Here is a 19,308-nt window from a genome sequence, read left to right on the forward strand (position 1 = left end):
ACCATCACACAGTGGAAATGTGTATTGTGATCAGACAAATCAGTATTCCAGATATTTTTTGTAAAAAAAGGACTCTGAGTGCTCTAGATTAAAGACGCAAAGAATATTCAGACTGTTATCAGCAACAGGTTTAAAAGCCAGCGTCTGTCATGGTATGGGGCTGTGTCAATGCCCTTGGCAAAGGTCATTTACACTTCTGTGATGGCAGCATTAATGCAGAAAAGTATTGAGAAAAATCATTGAGATCTTAGAGCAACATATGCTGCCTTCAAAAAGACATCTTCCCAAGGAGATACTTGCATTTACATCAAGACCATTCAAAACCACATGCTGCACACATTACAAAGGCATGGCTGCACAGGTAGAGGGTACAGGTACTGGACTGGCCTGCCTGCAGCCCTGACCAGTCCAAAATAGCGAATGTGTGGAGAATTTTAAAATGAAAATTGTGTCAAGGACAACCCACACCCTAAGACATGTTTGCAGGAAGAATGGGACAAAATAACACCTGTAACACTTTATTGCTTGGTACTGTATCTTCAGTGCCTACAACTAGTAAGCTAAAACCCTAAAATACAACAGCAGCACAGTATACAATTACTGAGAAAAGCTTGCAAGCATTGTAATTGGTGATGTAAAATTTATGTTAAAAGAATATACAACAGCGGAAACTTTTTTAAGAGATATACAGTATATATATATACTGATAAAACCATAACATTAAAACCACCTCCTTGTTTCTACATTCACTGTCCATTTTATCAGCTCCACTTACTATATATAAGCACTTTGTAGTTCTACAACTACTGACTGTAGTCCATCTATTTCTTTACATATTTTTTTAGCCTGCTTTTACTCTGTTCTTCAATGGTCAGGACCTCCACAGGACCACCACTGAACAGGTATTATTTAGGTGGTGGATCATTCTCAGCACTGCAGTGACAATGACATGGTGGTGGTGTGTTAGTGTGTGTTGTGCTGGTATGAGTGGATCAAACACAACAGCCCTGTTGGAGTTTTTAAATACTGTGTCCACTCACTGTCCACTCTATTAGACACTCCTACCTAGTTGGTCCACCTTGTAGATGTACAGTCAGAGACGATCGCTCATCTATTGCTGCTGTTTGAGTTGGTCATCTTCTAGACCTTTATCCGTGGTCACAGGATGCTGCCCACGGGGTGCTGTTGGCTGGATATTTTTGGTTGGTGGACTATTCTCAGTCCAGCAGTGACAGTGAGGTGTTTAAAAACTCCATTAGCACTCCTGTGTCTGATCCACTCATACCAGCACAACACACAGTAACACACCACCACCATGTCAGAGTCACTGCAGTGCTGAGAATGATCCACCACCTAAATAATACCTGCTCTGTAGTGGTCCTGGGAGAGTCCTGACCAGTGAAGAACAGCATTAAAGGGGGCTAACAAAGCATGCAGATAAACAGATGGACTACAGTCAGTAATTGTAGAACTACAAAGTGCTTTAATACGGTAAGTGGAGCTGATAAACTAGACAGTAAGTGTAGAAACAAGTAGGTGGTTAAATATATACATATACTGAAATTAGCACTATATTCGGAAGACTATTTATATGTCAAAGGTCATTCTATCCAGAGTAGCTTTTACAAGGGTTTGTGTACATAGGGCAATGTACTTCAAATAGACTATTAAAAAAATCCCAAAGGAGTGCATGAAAGAACCCAAAAGATGAAAGTTTGGTAGTCCTTTGAATTTTAATTAAACACTCTCTCTACTCAAAATGATGTAAAAATGGAGCTTTGATTTTGGCCACTTCAGCTATGTGCACCTGGATGCATTCTACAAACATAGTCCTAATTAAGGGGTCTTACCATCAGCTTAGATTAAACCCACTATTTGTATTTTAAAAATCATTAAAGGTTCATAGCGGCCAAACACACACACATACACACATGCACGCACATACACACACACCTACACACACACCCACACAAACACACATAAATGCAGTTCTAGAATTATTCTGACCAGAGTCGTTGCCATGGCATGCATTTCTGTGTCTAATTACATAAGTCATTTACATGTAAATGATGATCAGAATGATCATATATGATACACATATGATATATGGCCAAAAGCATTGGACACTGACCATGGGCTTGTTGGACATACCGTTCAAAAACAAATAGTATTAAAATAGATTGACCTCTATGTGATCTTTTCAGCTATAACAGCAGCTGCTCTTCTGAAAAAGCTTATTACAAAACCTTGAAGTATGTCTGTGGAAATGTGTGTCCATTCAGTCAAAAGAGCATTTCTATAGCTGGACACTGATGTTGGTCAAGGAAGCTTCAATTGATGTTCCAGGTCATTCCAAGGCTCCTCACTGGACTTTCTTTAAACCAAGCTTTTCCTCATGTCTTTATAGACCGTACCTTGCTAAAACAAGGGATTTCCCTAAAAGGTTGCTGCAAAGCTGGAAGCATATAATTTAGTTTATATAATGGATTTCTCACACCATTTAGCAACTGTTTTGGCTGAAATACATAAACTCAAAAATTAGAAGGGGTGTCCCAATACTTTTGTCCATGTACTGCATAACAAACTACAAATACAAATTTTATTTAATTTTTTACCACAGCTTTGGTCTATTGGTCCATCTTCGGATGCAATGCACTAACACACCCCAGACAGGACACCAATCCTGGCCTGAACGACCAGTGTGAGACGAGTGTCTTTATATTTTGAAATAAAATCGCTTTGCATAATTTCATGTCTGTAACTTTTATGACAATGTTGCAAAATAAGATAGCATAAACAGCATTCCAATAAAATTTTGGTAATTCCTGATGTCATTCAGTATAGAACAAATGAATCAATCCACACAGCTTTACTGACATTACTGTATGCAATAGACTACTGACAAAGCATAAAAACAACCAACACCAACAACACAAAGCAGCAAAACTACATATACAATGTTAACATTCATTCATTGTCTGTTTTACCAACGCTTAATCCTTTATTCTAGGTGGGTCTGATTCACAGGGTGAAAGACAGGAAACACCCCAGATAGGTCAGCATTCCATCACAGGGCAAACACATACACACACACACTTATACCAAGGGGGACTTTAGTATTTCCAGTTAACCTGACTGCATGTCTGTGGACAGTGGGAGGAAACTGGAGCACCCGGAGAAAACCCACACAGACACAGGGAGGTAACAGGCCACGTACAGTTAACAAGCAGGGTCGCCGAGTGCCAAAGGGGCATAGTGCATTAAAGTCACTAACGCTCTGCTGTTAATAACTGCAAGACATTAATTCTATGCAGAAACACCACAGAGTTCTCTGGGCCCAAGTTGGATTGATAGACAGTGGAAACCTCTGCTGTGGTCAGATGAGTCTAAGTTTCAGCTCGTTTTCAGGAAAAAAGGGCATTCTTTCTCTCAATGACCATCATCAAAAAGGGTCATCCAGGTGCCCAGGTGGTGCAGCAGGATATTTCACTAGCACACCAGCGCAGAAATTCTGAACTCCTCAGTTCGAAACTCGGCGTTGCCACGGTTGGCTGGGCGCCATCTATAATTGGACAGACATAATTGGCAGTGCCTGCGGCAGACACTGATTGACCACCGTGTCTGCTAGGGGGCGAGATGACCGGACTATGTGGGTGGGGTCTTCAAACGCTGTGCAAGGACCCTGATTGGCAGATAGAGAGGTACATGCTGCTATTATGACAACACTTTTTCCGAGTAGGCTGTGGCTATTTCAGCAAAACAATTCCAGGCCTCAATCTGTGTGTACTACAACAGCTGGGCTTCATAGACACAGAGTGTGTGTGCTTGACTGGCCTGCCTGCTATTGTCTGCTATATAATCGGTCTGCTATTGAAAATGCATGGAGCGTAATGAAGACAAGAACCAGACAACAACTACCACAGACTGTTAAGTACCTGAAGTCTAGTATCAAGCAAGAATGGAGAAAAAATCCACTTGCAAAACTGCAACAATTAGTGTCCTTAGTTTCCAAACCATTAAAAAGTGTCATTACTTGGTGCTTTGAAGGCATTACATTCTAAATGTGTCTATATTTACAAAATACAAAAAAGTTGATTAGTAAAAGTAATTGATACGAAAAGGAATTAACAAATCACACAAAATGTAAATACATAATAAAACAAAAAACTATAGGACTATAATACTGAGTATGCAATTTAAATGTAGGGTGTGTAATTAATGTGCAAAAATGTGCTACGTGCATTTTTTATTCACAGGATATGTCTCCTCTATCTACACAAGCGTGAGTCATTATATATTGACACTGTAGTAGACAGGAAAGACTTCCTGTAGTAGTCCCTATTACATCAGAGTTGACAGAGCCTCCTTCTGAAAACACTCTGCTGTCTGACTTATAGTTCATGCAGAGGGTGTGAGGTGTTGTTCATTATGTTCTGCTGTTTCTGCTATATACTTTACTCAACGGCTCCAAAGCAAACCATGGCACATGTGCCAGCCTTCCTCGTCAGCTTGTTTAGCTTCTTAGTGTTGCTGGCTCTGATGCAGCTTCCCCAGCAGATGGCTGCAACTGACTGGTAAAAGATCTTGCTGCACAAATTAAAGGACCTGAGCTGCTCTGACTCTTCTTATAGACAGCTGCAGTGTTACTTTCCAGTTTGTTAGCTGTAGCTTTCCACCTTTTCTTCCAGCTTGGAAATGGGTTTCAGAACAGCACTGGTCCTCCTAAAGTCCTCCTTTTAAGACCACTTTAAGAGGAGGTGGTTGTTCTTACCAGATCCCTGTACAGCCCTCGGTTCACCCAGACAACACTGCACTCATGAGCGCAGCGGTAACTGGTCACCATTCGTTACTCCACACTTGTTTACGCAAGAAGTGGTAGATGTTGAACAGCCCGTTACACAACGTCCTTACTCTTGTATGTACGAGAGTTCTTCAAAAAGTTTCCGCACTTTTTAAAACTCTATTTATTAAGAATTTTAAAAACAAATGACATCACTTTTTAACATAGTCATCTTCCCATGCATTTTTCCACGTCGTACCAACTTTTAAATGCCATCAGCAAAATACGTTTTTGGTTGACTGTGTAGCCACTGATGCACCGCTGCTTTCACATCATCATCACATGAAAATCTTCTTAAAGCTTCTTTGAGCGTCCAAAAAGGTGGAAATCAGACTATATCCGGACTATACACTGATCAGCCATAACATTAAAACCACCTACTTGTTTCTACACTCACTGTCTATTTTATCAGCTCCCCTTACGATATAGGAGCACTTTATAGTTCTACAATTACTGACTGTAGTCCATCTGTTTCTCTGCATGCTTTGTTAGCCCCCTTTCATGCTGTTCTTCAATTGTCAAGACCACTACAGAGTACTACAGAGCAGGTATTATTTGGGTGGTGGGTCATTCTCAGCACTGCAGTCACAATGACATGGTGGTTGTGTGTTAGTGTGTGTTGTGCTGGTATGAGTGGATAAGACATAGGAATGCTGCTGGAGTTTTTACACACCTCACTGTCACTGCTGGACTGAGAATAGTCCAACAACCAAAAATATTCAGCCAACAGTGCCCCGTGGGCAGCGTCCTGTGACCACCGATGAGGGTCTAGAAGATGACCAACTCAAACAGCAGCAATAGATGAGCGATCGTCTCTGACTTTACATCTACAGGGTGGACCAACTAGGTAGGAGTGTCTAATAGAGTGGACAGTGAGTGGACACGGTATTTAAAAACTCCAGCAGCGCTTTCTTTCATTTAAAGAGTCACATTTAAAGTAAAAAAAAAAAAATGAATAACTGTAGAACACAAAAAATTACATCGGCATGATTTCCAGTACGTTAAACAGAACAGATGGGTAATGTGTTGGTAAACAGAAAAGATGGGTAAAGTCTGGGCAGCTGATGTGTTTTCCAGCTGTTGCCTATGGGCCAATGTTGGATAATAAACATTTGTGGCAGTAGCACCCAGCACAGTCACACTGGACGTCTTGTTCTATTGTTTTTTATCATGATACATAACTAAGGGTACAATTTGTTCCACTGGTTGCAAACAACTTAAATGTCACCAGTGCTTATCCAGTCTCAAATCATGATCATCCAGCATCACACAAAGTACACACTGAACCTTTCATGACCCTTCCATGTTACAACACTGGTCTAGCTGGCTATGTGTGCTAGGTTAGCCCAAGGCATCAGATATCCAGCACCCAGTGTAGTTGCCCTATCACCAGTTTAGATTAAAAGCTTTAACTGCACTTTTGAAAGAGTTTAACTTCAAGGGAGTTTATAATAACTTTGAACAAAATGTAAAATTTAAGTGTAACATCCTTAATATTGGACATCTTTTTTTTTCTTTTTTCTTTTTTTTTGTGCATTTTCTCCAATTTTCATCTAGCCATATCCAATTACTTTACATTTACATTTTTGGCATTTAGTAGACGCCTTTATCCAAAGAGACTTACATTACAGTATACAATTTGAGCAATTAAGGGTTAAGGGCCGTGCTCAAGGGCCCAACAGCAGCAACCTGGCAATGGTGGGGCTTAATCTAGCAACTTTCTGATTACTAGTCCAGTACCTTACCCACTAGGCTACAGCTTACCCCAACTGCACTTACTCATCTGCACTTCACTTTCTCTCTTCTGCTGCTGGCTTCCACTCCTGACCAAGAAGAGCCACGACTAACCCACGTCCCCTCTGACGCGTGAGCAGTAGCCAACTGCCTCCTTTCACCTGCATGAGACAAATTCATATGGGGCTCAGTCTTGCACATGGAGAGTCACACACTAATTTCTATTATCACTCACCCTGATGTAGGCGCCATCAATCTGCCTGCAGAGGTCATAATTGCATCGGTTATGATGAATTTCCTACAGCTTCCAACCCTATCCCAGAACATCTTTTAAAACCAGATAGTGTAACTTAAATTACCTTACTGTTGCTATTTTATGAATGTCTAAGCAAAGTATTTTTAATATTTATATTTAAAGTACACGCTATATTTTTAAGTAATTAAAAAACTGAGAGGTCATTTTAAGGAAGCTCCCACATAATTAAAAGTGTTCTTCAAAATTTATTTTCTCCTTTTTTATGTGACCTTTGATCATTGGTTGTAACCTTAAATCTAGCTGTTACTCTAGCCTAGTCTTTAAAGTGACCCTAGACCTAAACCAATCCATAACCTTTAATTATAGTTCTTAACCATAAGATGTAAATCATTATAACTCAAATTAAATTACATACTATTTCTAATTCCAGCCTTAAATTAAATTATACTTCATTTTAAAACACTGAAGCCTAACTTTATATTGCACCATGGTCTAGAATAGTTTTTTTAGATGTACTGTATATATACAGTATATGCCTAGGACAATGAAAACCTAATTGCCCTAAGTTGCCCTAAGGGTAATTTGGATTCTAGCTTAACTACAACTGTTATTCTATTACTGGGTTTAGCCTTCAACATTTCTGTAAAATGTTTACACCATTCTTTAAGATTCACACCAAACAATCTCTTAAGCTTTAATGAGATCCCAGTTCAATCATAGCTGCAACCCTATTCTGGTTATAATGTTAATGTATTTCTAATGTATTTTCTATGTATTTCTGTAACATTTCAATAATCTTCTCATGCATTGACAAACTGGAGATCCTCTGGCCATCTTTGCTCATCAAAGACTCAACCTTTCCTGGATGCTGCTTTTGTACCAAACTATAATCACATCATTGTTTAGTTTTTTCACCTCATTACTAGCCCTAAATTGCCCCTGTCCCAACTTTTTTTGGAATGTGTTGCAGGCCTGAAATGCAGGACAAAACATAATATATCTTGGGTTCAAACTGTCTGCAATCAAATAAAAGTAAACAAAAGTAAATGTAAGGAACACTGCATTTTTTTTTTATTTGCATTTTCCATACAGTCCCAACTTTTTTCTGATTTGGGGTTGTATAATACTTGTGTTATTTTAAGTGTATAAGTGTCAAAAACAACCCCATTATTTTACATTAGCTTAAAATATATGCAGTTACACGTGACCACAGGTTTTCCACACATCCTTATGAGAAAAATATCTTTAAAGTAGGGCTGTCGAAGTTAACGCGATAATAACGCATTAACGCAATCTCAATTTAACGCGATTAAGATAAATAGTGCCATTAACGCAAATTCTAGTTCATGTTGAGACTTGACTGGTAGAACAAACGTTTTAATGTCGGACATGTCACCGTTTTTCATTTGCGGTTTGTTAACAAAATGTAAAAGAGCGTCGTAGCATCTGCACTTGCATAATAAAGAAATAAATACACGCTATATTCACAAGTTGTCGGGAGCAGAACACTTTATTAACTTATTCTGTTACGGTAAAGAATACCGGACAGCTGAGTCAAGCACGTTGTCCATGAACTATGGAAGCCCCAAAGGGTCAAAACACACTCACTTCGTGTAGAAACGTCCATCAAACCATTGGATAGTATTACTACCTAGTATTTGAGTGAATTAAACTCCCTTACAGTTTTCTCTTGTCCCAGCAGTTTTTAACAGAAGTACATTTAGCATAAAATGTGTTCACCATTTTAATTGTAACATTTCACTTAAAAATCCTTGTTTTCTATAACATTTACACAGATTTTTTTTTTATGCGATTAATCGCGATTAACTATATGAAATTCTGAGATTAATCGCGATTAAAAATTTTAATCGTTTGACAGCCCTACTTTAAAGTGAACGCTTTTAAAACTCGACGCCAGTCCCAGAACCAACTGACGTCTAGGTATTACTGTAATTTGATTTGGCCAAAAGTGCTAGTACAAACGTTGCTTACTTCTGTGGGCTCATGTTCATCTAAGATGGACTGTACAAAGTATAAATGTGTGCTGGAATCTGTCAAGACCACCTTTCAATTTGTTTGTAAAATGATAGATTTCCAATAGTCTAGGTTAAAGATAGAAAGCCTATACCAATTGGTACTAGCACAAAGTTCAAAAGCCAGCGTCTGTTATGGTATGGAGGAGTGTTATTGCCAATGGATTGGGTAATTTGAGAAGGCACATTTGTATAGGCACAGCTAATGCTAAGGGGTATATTTGCATTTTTAAAGAAACTTATGCTGCCATCTAGAGGAAGTCATTTAAAATATATAATTTATTTGTTTACTTTGGAAGTCAATGCCAATAGCATTAAACTGTTCAGTCGATACATTCAATATGTTGTCTTTGTACTGTTTCTAATTAAATAATGTTGGAATAAATTCTGCTTTAACTTTCTTGCTTCAGCTGCCACCATGCCTTGTTCCTTGAATACATGACCACCTCCTGGAATATCTGTTGTGTACCAGTTATGTTTATACACTTCATAAACATACATCTGCTTGGGCAACGTGGATCCTCAGTGTCCTCAGACTGGCAAGAAGTTTGGGTCCTGGAAAAAAAAGAGGGGAGAGGGGGCGTCACATGCTGGTGTTAGTGGGAGTAGCTGGGGCTCAGGACGTTCTATTTTTAATAGGATGGAATGTACACTGAGCTCTCATGGAACTAGTGCTTGATAACAAACAACACAGCATGATCCATTCTATAAACATCCATCTTAAGCTTCATCAGATCGCTTCAAAATTAAAAAGAGACTTCAGAAAGCGCAGATGAGAGATTTGGTTGTGTCTGCTTGAGGTTTAATAAATCCAGTACAAAGACTCACAGGATGTGTTACGAATTGGCTGAAACTAGGTAAGACAAACTGCAGCTTATAGTTCAGGTTTATTGCTTCAATAAATATGCATAGATATAAAAAAGGACAAATATAACTGCATGTTACTGTCACACCTTTAATGTCAGGTGTAGAATATACAGGTTGCATGGGATTAAAATCTATATAGGAAAAATACATAACAAAATAAAATTCTAATACAGATCAGTGTGTAGTGATCCTGCTGCACAGCTCCAGGTTTTCTGAGGCCTGAGGTAAATGCTCATAGCTACCAGTTAATACCAGGCATATTCTTCCTCGAGGTAGTTTTGTTTTCCTCTCACATCTCATATACATGCCAGAAGGTTAACTGGCAATTCTGGCCAGTTGTTTTTGGATGTATAAGAATAATTAATTTAGATTGTTATTATTATTCGGTTGGATGAGTTGGTGGAAAATCAAGTAATGTTGCTATCACAGCGCCCTAGGTGATAGGGACAAGGGTGTAAGCCTGGCCTCTGGTTCCTGTCCTGACTTACATCAATGTGAGTTTCCATAGGGTACGCTTTTCTTCCACCTAGAAAAAACATTCCAGTGAGTGAACTGGATTCTCTGAATTGCCCCTGGTTGAAATAAGTGTGTATGAGTAGTGTGTAGTGACTTGTGATGGACGGGTGTCTAGTCAGTTCTGTCAAAGGCCACCTCATGCTTTGTGTTTTAAGGATAGACTACAGAACCAATACAAACCTGACTATAATATAGCAGTTATAGAAAATACTTAAATTTTTAAGTTTTTGACACTTATACACTGAAAATAATACAAATATAATATAAAAAAAACACTGAAATACAGGAAACATGCACTTTAACTTTAATTCTTTATTGTTTCCTTATGCTTCTTAATCGTGGAGATACTTGATCTTGAAATACTGTATTCCGTTCAGTAAAGGCGCATTCACATTAGAAGCGGCAAAACCGCTTTTGCACTGGCTGTGCAGTTATTTCCTGTGGAGTGTAGCAGTGCACGCAGCCTAACATGACTTATTGTACTAAAACAACGAGCGAGGAGTTTTATTTATGGAGAGAACTTATGAGCAGTAATAATTAAGAGAGGTGTACTGTAGTGTTCCTATGTCATTCTTTTAATACATTAAGTCACGTTTAGCCTTTTTTACAATAAGCGTTAAAAGTGTTAAAAAACGATAAGCATTTTAGACTCTCTCAGAAAAGCTGATTCTTACAATTTCTCAGCACCCCGAGCTATAACACAAGTTTAAAAGTGAAACAGGTTGAAAATCTAAATAAACACAAATACATGTGGACGCTTTCAGAGTGGATTTGACGGTTATTCCACACAAATGCAGATTTGTCTCATATTCACACTTTGATGACGTTTTACCGCACCCCAGCAGCAGTCCACACATGTCGAGTTTAAGGAAAACGTCGAGTTTAAGGGTACAAATTCCTCGACAAAGGGTGTTAAGTTTCAAAGATTTCGAGTTTAGGGGGTGTTGAATTACAAGTTACCACTGTATTATAAATACGCATTGAGCCTGGGTTGATTTTTTGTTTATGGGGGTGCTCGGGTGGTGCAGTAGTTACAGCCCCAACTGTGAAGACTAGCGCAACTGCGTTTTAGTCCAACTTGGCCTGGTCGAGTGGCCATGTCAGTTGGCTAGTAAAAGAAGCATTTTGCACATCCCTTTGCTAGGTATTTGGTCCTCATTATAGGTGTTGTGCATTTGACAGAGCTATTGTGGATCTGGATATACAATTATATCTTGTAGCTGTTTTAGCATTAGAAGTAAAATAATGTCTTAATTAAGACAAAGTTTTATATGTAGGATGGTGATTAAAACTGTCATCTACTCCCACAGCTTGGATGATCCTTCAACAGAAGTTCTACAATATATTGACAAAGAGCTGCTGTCATCCCTGGCCTTGCAGCTAAACAACTTAAGAAAAAAGCAAATTCTCACAGATGTAGTCCTCTGCTCCGACAGTTATAAGATCCCCTGCCACCGGAACATCCTGGTGTCCAGCAGCCCCTACTTTTATGCTATGTTTTGCAGCAACTTTCGTGAAAGTCAGCAGACCCAGGTAAATATCCAGGGAGTTCCTTTCAATGTCCTGAACAGCATCGTGGACTATGTTTACACAGGTGTCATCAGTATCACAATGGAGCTGGTCCTACCTCTGATGCAGGCCGCTGCCATGCTACAGTTCGAACGGCTTTTCGAGGCATGCTCGACCTACCTGCAGGCCCAGCTCCACCCGAATAACTGCTTGAGCATGATCCGACTTTCCAAGATTTTGCACTGTGCCAGTTTGCAGCAGAAAGCTCATGAGATGGCTGTGAAAAGCTTCTCTGATGTTGCGGCATCTGAGGACTTCTGCGAACTCTCCCTAAAAGAGTTAGTGGATTATCTAGAGGATGATCAGTTGTGTGCTGAGGAGGAGCAGGTGTTTGAGATCTTACTGGCTTGGATCCATCATGACCCATTTGCAAGGAAAGGCTCCATCCATAACCTGTTCCAACGGGTACGACTACGACATGTCCACCCTTCCTACCTCTTCCAGTTCATCGCCAATGACCCAGTAGTGCAGTCCTCCTTCCTGTGTACTGAGATCATTGAATCGGTCAGACGTCTCCTGTTTTCTGTTGGCTCCAACTGCCCAAGTGACCTTCAGCCACTCTGGATAGCTCCCCGACGGCATTCCTTTAAAGAAGCTCTAGTGGTCGTTGGCGGTCGTAAAAACAATGAACGCACATCTCGCGAGGCACTGCTCTACAATGAACAGAAACAGAGCTGGCAATGGCTGGCTAAGTTGCCTGTACGACTCTACCGTGCCTCCTATGTCTGCTTGCAGGGCGTTCTTTATGTTTTAGGAGGGCTGGCTATGAAAGCCGGAGGAGATGGTGTCCCCAGTGCTACAGTTTACACCCTCTCCCTGAAACTAAACCAGTGGAGGGTGGCTGAGCCTATGCTGGTTCCTCGGTTTGCCCATCAGAGCATCGCCCATCTGCATTTCATCTTCGTTCTAGGTGGGGTTACAGGTGACCAACAACTCTCCAGTGGGGTGGAGAGATACAATACCATGTTCAACCAATGGGAACTAATGGCACCGATGCCAGTCACAGTCCAGCACCCTGCTGTGGCTGCACATAACCAAAGAATGTATGTGTTCGGTGGGGAAGACGCCATGCAAAATCCAGTACGAATGATCCAGGTAGGGCAGTTACTGAATCAAACATCTGCCATACAAGAAATGTTCACCTAAACAGATGTTTCAGTGCTCTGTTGATTTCTCAGGTGTACCACATCGGAAGAAATCACTGGTGTGTAATGGAGAACAGGATGGTGAAGAATGTCTGTGCTCCTGCTTCAGTTATTGATGGAAAAATTTATATCATTGGAGGTATGTTGCTGCTTTCCAGTTCCGTCAGGAAGATACACTGTATGGCCAAAAGTATGCGGACACCCCTCCTAAATATTCAGTTGCTAACAAGTGTATACAATTAATTGTATAGAATAAATCTACAAAGCCTACAACTTTGTGACATGCCCTTTTCTGTTTTAGCAAGGTCCATAGAGACATGGTTTGACTAGGTTAAACAAGATCACGTTCAGGTGTATGCAGGTATCAGAAAGTTTCAGTACTTTTATATTTTGGTTGGAAACAATGAGGACAGGAGGAGTAGTAATTGGTCGTGTCTGAGAGACTGAGAGAGAGCTTATAGTCCGTATTAAGCGGCATCTGATTTTTACCTTTTTGAATTGCTCAAAGAAGCTTTAAGGGAAAGAAGATTTTCATGTGATGATGATGTGAAAGTTTGTTTGTTTTTTTGTTTATTTGGATTTTAACGTCATGTTCTACACTCTTTGGCTACATTCATGACAGACACGGTAGCTACTCATTACACAAGATTCATCAGTTCACAAGGTTACATCGAACACAGTCATGGACAATTTTATATCTCCAATTTAGCTCACCTGCACGTCTTTGGACTGAGCATGTGAAGTAAACCCATGCAGACATGGGAGGAACATGCAAACTCCACACAGGAAGGACCCGGACCTCCCCACCTGGGGATCGAACCCAGGACCTTCATGCTGTGAGGCGACAGTGCTACCCACCGAGCCGCCCTGATGATGTGAAATCAGCAGTTCATCAGTGGCTACACGCTCAATTAAAAACATTTTTACTGATGGCATTATAAATGCATCGGAAGGTGACTACATCGGAAGAAAAGTGATGTCATTTGTTTTTGAAATTGTTAATAGGGGGTGGCATGGTGGCTCAGTGGGTAGCACTGTCACCTCACAGCAAGAAGGTCCTGGGTTTGATCTCCAGGTGGGGCGGTCTGGGTCTTTTCTGTGTGGAGTTTGCATGTTCTCCCCGTGTCTGCGTGGGTTTCCTCCAGGCTCTCTGGTTTCCTCCCACAGTCCAAAGACATGCAAGTGAGGTGAATTGGAGATACTAAATTGTCCGTAACTGTGTTTGACATTAAACTTGTGAACTGATGAACCTTCTGTAATGAGTAACTACTGTTTCTGTCATGAATGTAAGCAAAAGTGTAAAACATGATGTTAAAATCCTAATAAATAAATAAATAATATAAATTCTTAATAAATAGAGTTACAAACAATGAGTGGAAACTTTTTGAAGAACCCCTTATAATTCAACCAAATCACAAATTACTTAGTGTGGTATTCATAGTTGCATGGAATACAAATTAAACACACATAACTCTGATCTAAGCTCTGCCCAAGTCATGTTGAGTGCAACATAAAAGACACAATGAATATATAGTGACAAGTAAATATCAAAACACAGCAATTTAACACAGCACAGTTGATTTTTAACACTAAAGTATTTGATATATTATTTGCATTATTTAATCACTTTTATTGAGTCTTGCTGTTTCTGTCACACTTTTACTTTCTACTTTTCTACTTCATGATATCACTTTAATGTTTCATTTAATACATGTTTTCCAAAATGATCTTAACTTTATTTTAATAAAAATCAGTTCAAATCTAAGATGTGTGAAGTGTGATAGAATACACTAGAACTCTACTGCCAGGCATTTTAAACTCTGGCATGCAGTTCAGATTTAATACAGATAAACATCACATTTTTGTACTGAAATACCTCCTTAAACAAACATATTTGCTTGTAATTTGATCATGACTGTGAACCACTGGTATTCAGTTCCATTTAAGGTTATAATGCATTAATTTATTGTCTGTTTTACCACTGCTTTATCCTGGTTGGGGTTGAGGTGGGTCTTATTCATTTGGCTGAAGGAAGAAAACACCTAGACATGTCACTAGTCCATCACAGAGCAGACACAACGCATACATTCACACACATTGTCACACTTAAGGCAATATTTAGTAGCTCTTATTGGTCTGACGGCATGTCTTTGAAATTATGGGACAGATAAAACCCAGGCCCTTCTTGCTATTATACTTCTGTAAAATACAACCCCAAATCAGAAAAAGTTGGGACAGCATGGAAAATGCAAATTAAAAAAAAAATTACATTTACTTTGACTTTTATTTAATTGCAGACAGGATGAACCTGAGATATTTCATGTTTTATCTGCTCACATTCATTTCATTTATTAATAAACATCTATTCCTGCATTTCAGGCCTGCAACACATTCCAAAAAAAGTTGGGACAGTAAAGCATTTACCACTTTGTAATGTTGCCATTCCTTCTCACCACACTTAAAAGACGTTTTGGCACCGAGGAGACCAAGTGATTTAGTGTTTTAGCTTTTATTTTGTCCCATTCTTCCTGCAAACACTTCTTAAGATGTGCAACAGTACGGGGTCATCGTTGTTGCATTTCTCATTTCAAAATTCTCCACACATTCTCTATTGGAGGACTGCAGGCAGGCCAGTCCAGTACCCGTACCCTCTTCTTCCACAGCCATGCCTTTGTAATGTGTGCAGCATGTGGTTTTGCATTGTCTTGTTAAAAAATGCATGGACGTCCCTGGAAAAGATGATGCCTTGAAGGCAGCATATGTTGCTCTAAGATCTCAATGTACTTTTCTGCATTAATGCTGCCAGCACAGAAGTTTAAATGACTTTTCACTGTAGAACCTCTTGTTTTGACAGGATACACAAGGAGAATGGTAGCCTATGACATCAAAGCAAACCGATTTGTTAAATGTGAGAATATAAAAGAGAGAAGAATGCATCACTCATCCACCGTCATCAACAACAAACTCTATGTCACTGGAGGCCGCTACATCACCGGTCATGATGTTGTCCAGGATTCAGATGACTTTGACTGCTATGATCCAGAGACAGATACTTGGACATCAAAGGGCACGCTACCATTCAAACTCTTTGATCACGGTTCAGTTTCAATGGTGTGTCTATCTGACAAATTATCACCAGACACTGTCTAGATTTAACAGTGAAGCTGAAAGTAAAGTAATACTCAGAAGGCACTATATGGTCAAAAATATGTGAACACCTGACTATATGCTTGTGCACTAAAATGGTGTTGCTACCCTGGAATGTTGCTAAGGAAATGTGTGCCCATTTAGTCAAAAGGTCAGGCACTGTTGATGTTCTAATTCACCTTAGGAGAGTGTTTGATAAGAGTTGAGGTCAGGGCTTTTTGCAGGCCACTGGAGTTCTTCCTCACCAAACTATTAATGTAACTGGTTTTGGACATTTTCTAAACTGTTTCCACAAAGTAAAAGGCAAATCCTGTATTTGATACAACTGATTTTATACACCTGTTAGTAATGGGTGTGGATAAAGCTCATTAATTAGAAGTATCTGTTCGAAAACCTAGTAAACTGCCTTGCTATCTACTGCCTACCTAGGCAGCTGCTTAAGTAGAGAGGATTCTAATAAGACATCGAACTTATAAGGCAGATTATTTAGACACACTACTTAGAAAGCGATTACCGCAATTACATCACCTCAGTTTTTCCTGAATAAGCTAAGACAGTTAGCCTAAGGCCATTCAAATCATTGGGCTGAGGCAGCACAACCCGCTGGCATGCCAGCTAGCATCTCCCTCCATTTACCAAAAACGGTTAAGTTGTCACTGACACGCCCGAATTTGCAAATAAATAACATTTATGCTGGGATTGCCTTCACTGCAAAGGAAGAATCGGATGCTCCCTCATCATTCAGTCAGTTTATATCTTCTAAATAAGGTACCTCATAAGGCAGCATTTTAAGGCATCTAGAATTCTAGTCTTCTTCGCGGGAGCGTGCATAGGATGACGTAAAATACCGTCTATGTAGAGAGCTCAGTAGGTTTTTAAACAGACCCAAAGTGTTCAGAAACTTTTAGCCATGTAATGTACTATAAATCTGCAAGTTTTATGATAGTTAGGCATGTAAGATTCTGAATGTTTTTACAGAATAATCTATAGAGATTAATAAGGCTGGCATGTGTTTTATGCACAAATTGAACTTGATCAGTTAGTCCAGATGTGCAGTACAGATGCAGGGTCATCTAAGCATGTACCAAGCATGTATTAAGCAAAATATAATTTTTGTACTTTGTAATATTTTTGCTATATTTTCTCTCTTTGTGTTTCTGTGTCATTTTCTGCCATATCTCAGACATTCAAACAGGAATGTATAGCACTTTGCAGTGAGCTGCTCCATTACGTTATTTTATATTTAATCAATTTTATTTTTCTATAGTGTGTTGACTGATACTTTTGAAGCCAATACGTGTTTGAGTTTTTATTTGTATTGCATTAACGTACATAGACCACAGCATGCTTTATAATGTTTTATTAATTTGTGATGAAAGCATGTGACTGCTGTGTACCGCTATTATAAAAACACTTACAATCAATTTTGGTGTTCTCTTTTACTCTCCATTTTCTTATTTTAATACTGAAGTACAGTGGTGGCTCAGTGGTAGGGGCTATGGACTTTCAAAGGTTCAAGGTTGTGGGTTTTGAGCCCAGCTCTGCAAAGCAGCTACTGTTGAGCCCTCAAACAATCCCCTAAACCTTATCTGTCCATGTACTTGTTCAATGTACTGTACTGATATGACTATTATCTACTATTGGGGCATTCTGTTCCCAATCTACCTAGTTTTGTACATTTATATATGGTTAACACTGTCAAACAATAAAATAAAATTAAGTCTTTAAATCTACAAAATTAGTTGTAGAAATTTTGTACAAAGCCTACAACTTTGGGAAATGCCTTTTTCTGTTTTAGCAAGGTTCATAGAGACATTGTTTAATTATAAAGAGGGATGTAGGAGGTAAAACAAGTTCATAATCAGGTGTATGTCCTATTTGTAAGGCCCTTCCTATTTCACGGCCATGAAAATCGCATCACGGACCGCTTCACTACACATGTGATCATCTCTCTGTAGTCTGTGCTGCACCTCAAAATAACAAGATAGTAAAGTATTATGCTTCTGATAGTTTGTCTATGTAAAGTTCATTTCTTTTTTTATAAACTCAGCTAATTCTAAAGACGCTCGGTTACACTAGCAATCGGTTAGACAAAGTGTCCAAGATGTCCAGCAGCTAAAAACACTACTTAGGTAACTGAGTTTGAAAAAGTCCCAACTGATTCTATGGACGCAAGGGGGGTTTATATAATGACTGCTGTGAAATGTGTCACTTCTCTTTCCCGTGAACACATTTTCCCATGAATTTAGTATGTCCCTAACTATTGGTCATAAAGTGTACTATGTAATTAAAGCCATAAAGACAATGAATATGTAGTGACAAGTAAATGTCAAAACACAGCAATTTTAGACATTTTGTTGTTTTATTTAACACTGTAGAGTAGTTGATTAGGGACAACACGGTGGCTCGGTGGGTAGCACTGTTGCCTCACAGCAAGAAGGTCCTGGGTTTGATCCCCAGGCGGGGCGTTCCGGGCGGTGCAGAGTGTGCATGTTCTCCCCGTGTCTGCGTGGGTTTCCTCCGGGAGCTCCAGTTTCCACCCACAGTCCAAAAACATGCAGTCAGGTTAATTGCAGGCACTGAATTGCCCTATAGGTGAGTGGATGTGTGTTTGCCCTGCAATGGACTGGTACTCCGTCCAGGGTATTTAATCACTTCACTTGAGTCTTGCTGTAGCATTTCTATCATACCTTTACTTTCTCCTTCTCTGTTTCATGATGTCCCTTTGATGTTTAATTTAATACATGCCTTAAATCTAGGATGTGCTAAGCATTATAGATTACACTAGAGCTCTATTGTAAGGCAGTTGAAACTCTGGCATGCTGTTGAGATTTATTAAAGATAAACGTCACATTTTTGTACTAAAATACCTCCTTAAACACATTTGCTGGTAATTTGATCATGACTGTGTCCCACTGGTATTTAGTTTCATCTAAAGTTGTAATTCATTAATTCATTCGAACATTCTTTGTCTTATTTACCACTGCTTTATTCTGGTCAGCATTGTGGTCAGTCTGACTCATTCGCCCAAGGGCAGGAAACTCCCCAGACAGATATCCAGTCCATCACTTGTTCAGTGTACTGTACTGTAGATATGACAAAGCAAGGCATTCTATTCCCAATCTAATTAGTGTTGTATTTATATGTGGTTAACACTGTCACATTAAACACTTCTATTAAAGTAGAAGAATTTAACAGCTG

General features: G+C 39.4%; 1 protein-coding gene across 2 annotated transcripts; it reads left to right on the top strand.

Annotated features, from left to right (window-relative positions):
• Window positions 1-9,617: 9,617 nt before the first annotated feature.
• Window positions 9,618-17,531, top strand: klhl38b (kelch-like family member 38b). Of its 2 annotated transcripts, none has more exons than XM_062991011.1 (4): window positions 9,618-9,720; window positions 11,557-12,910; window positions 12,994-13,099; window positions 15,815-17,531. In XM_062991011.1, exons 1-4 carry the CDS (start codon window positions 9,695-9,697, stop codon window positions 16,108-16,110), a joined length of 1,782 nt encoding a protein of 593 aa, XP_062847081.1. In that variant the 5' UTR covers window positions 9,618-9,694; the 3' UTR covers window positions 16,111-17,531. The 2 variants fall into 2 exon arrangements, with proteins under 2 accessions (XP_062847081.1, XP_062847082.1); XM_062991012.1 differs by having other exon boundaries at window positions 13,262-15,908.
• The last annotated feature ends 1,777 nt before the right edge of the window (window positions 17,532-19,308 follow it).

The sequence above is a fragment of the Trichomycterus rosablanca genome, chromosome 3 (assembly GCF_030014385.1).
Source record: "Trichomycterus rosablanca isolate fTriRos1 chromosome 3, fTriRos1.hap1, whole genome shotgun sequence".
In the NCBI taxonomy this organism is placed as follows: domain Eukaryota; kingdom Metazoa; phylum Chordata; class Actinopteri; order Siluriformes; family Trichomycteridae; genus Trichomycterus; species Trichomycterus rosablanca.

What these genes read in the sequence shown, in the direction of transcription:
- klhl38b (XM_062991011.1), top strand. Translation starts at nt 9,695, where the DNA reads ATGTGTTACGAATTGGCTGAAACTAG. An exon ending in TACGAATTGGCTGAAACTAG is followed by an intron (nt 9,721 to 11,556) that starts GTAAGACAAACT and finishes CTACTCCCACAG; the next exon opens with CTTGGATGATCCTTCAACAG. An exon ending in AAAAATTTATATCATTGGAG is followed by an intron (nt 13,100 to 15,814) that starts GTATGTTGCTGC and finishes TTGTTTTGACAG; the next exon opens with GATACACAAGGAGAATGGTA.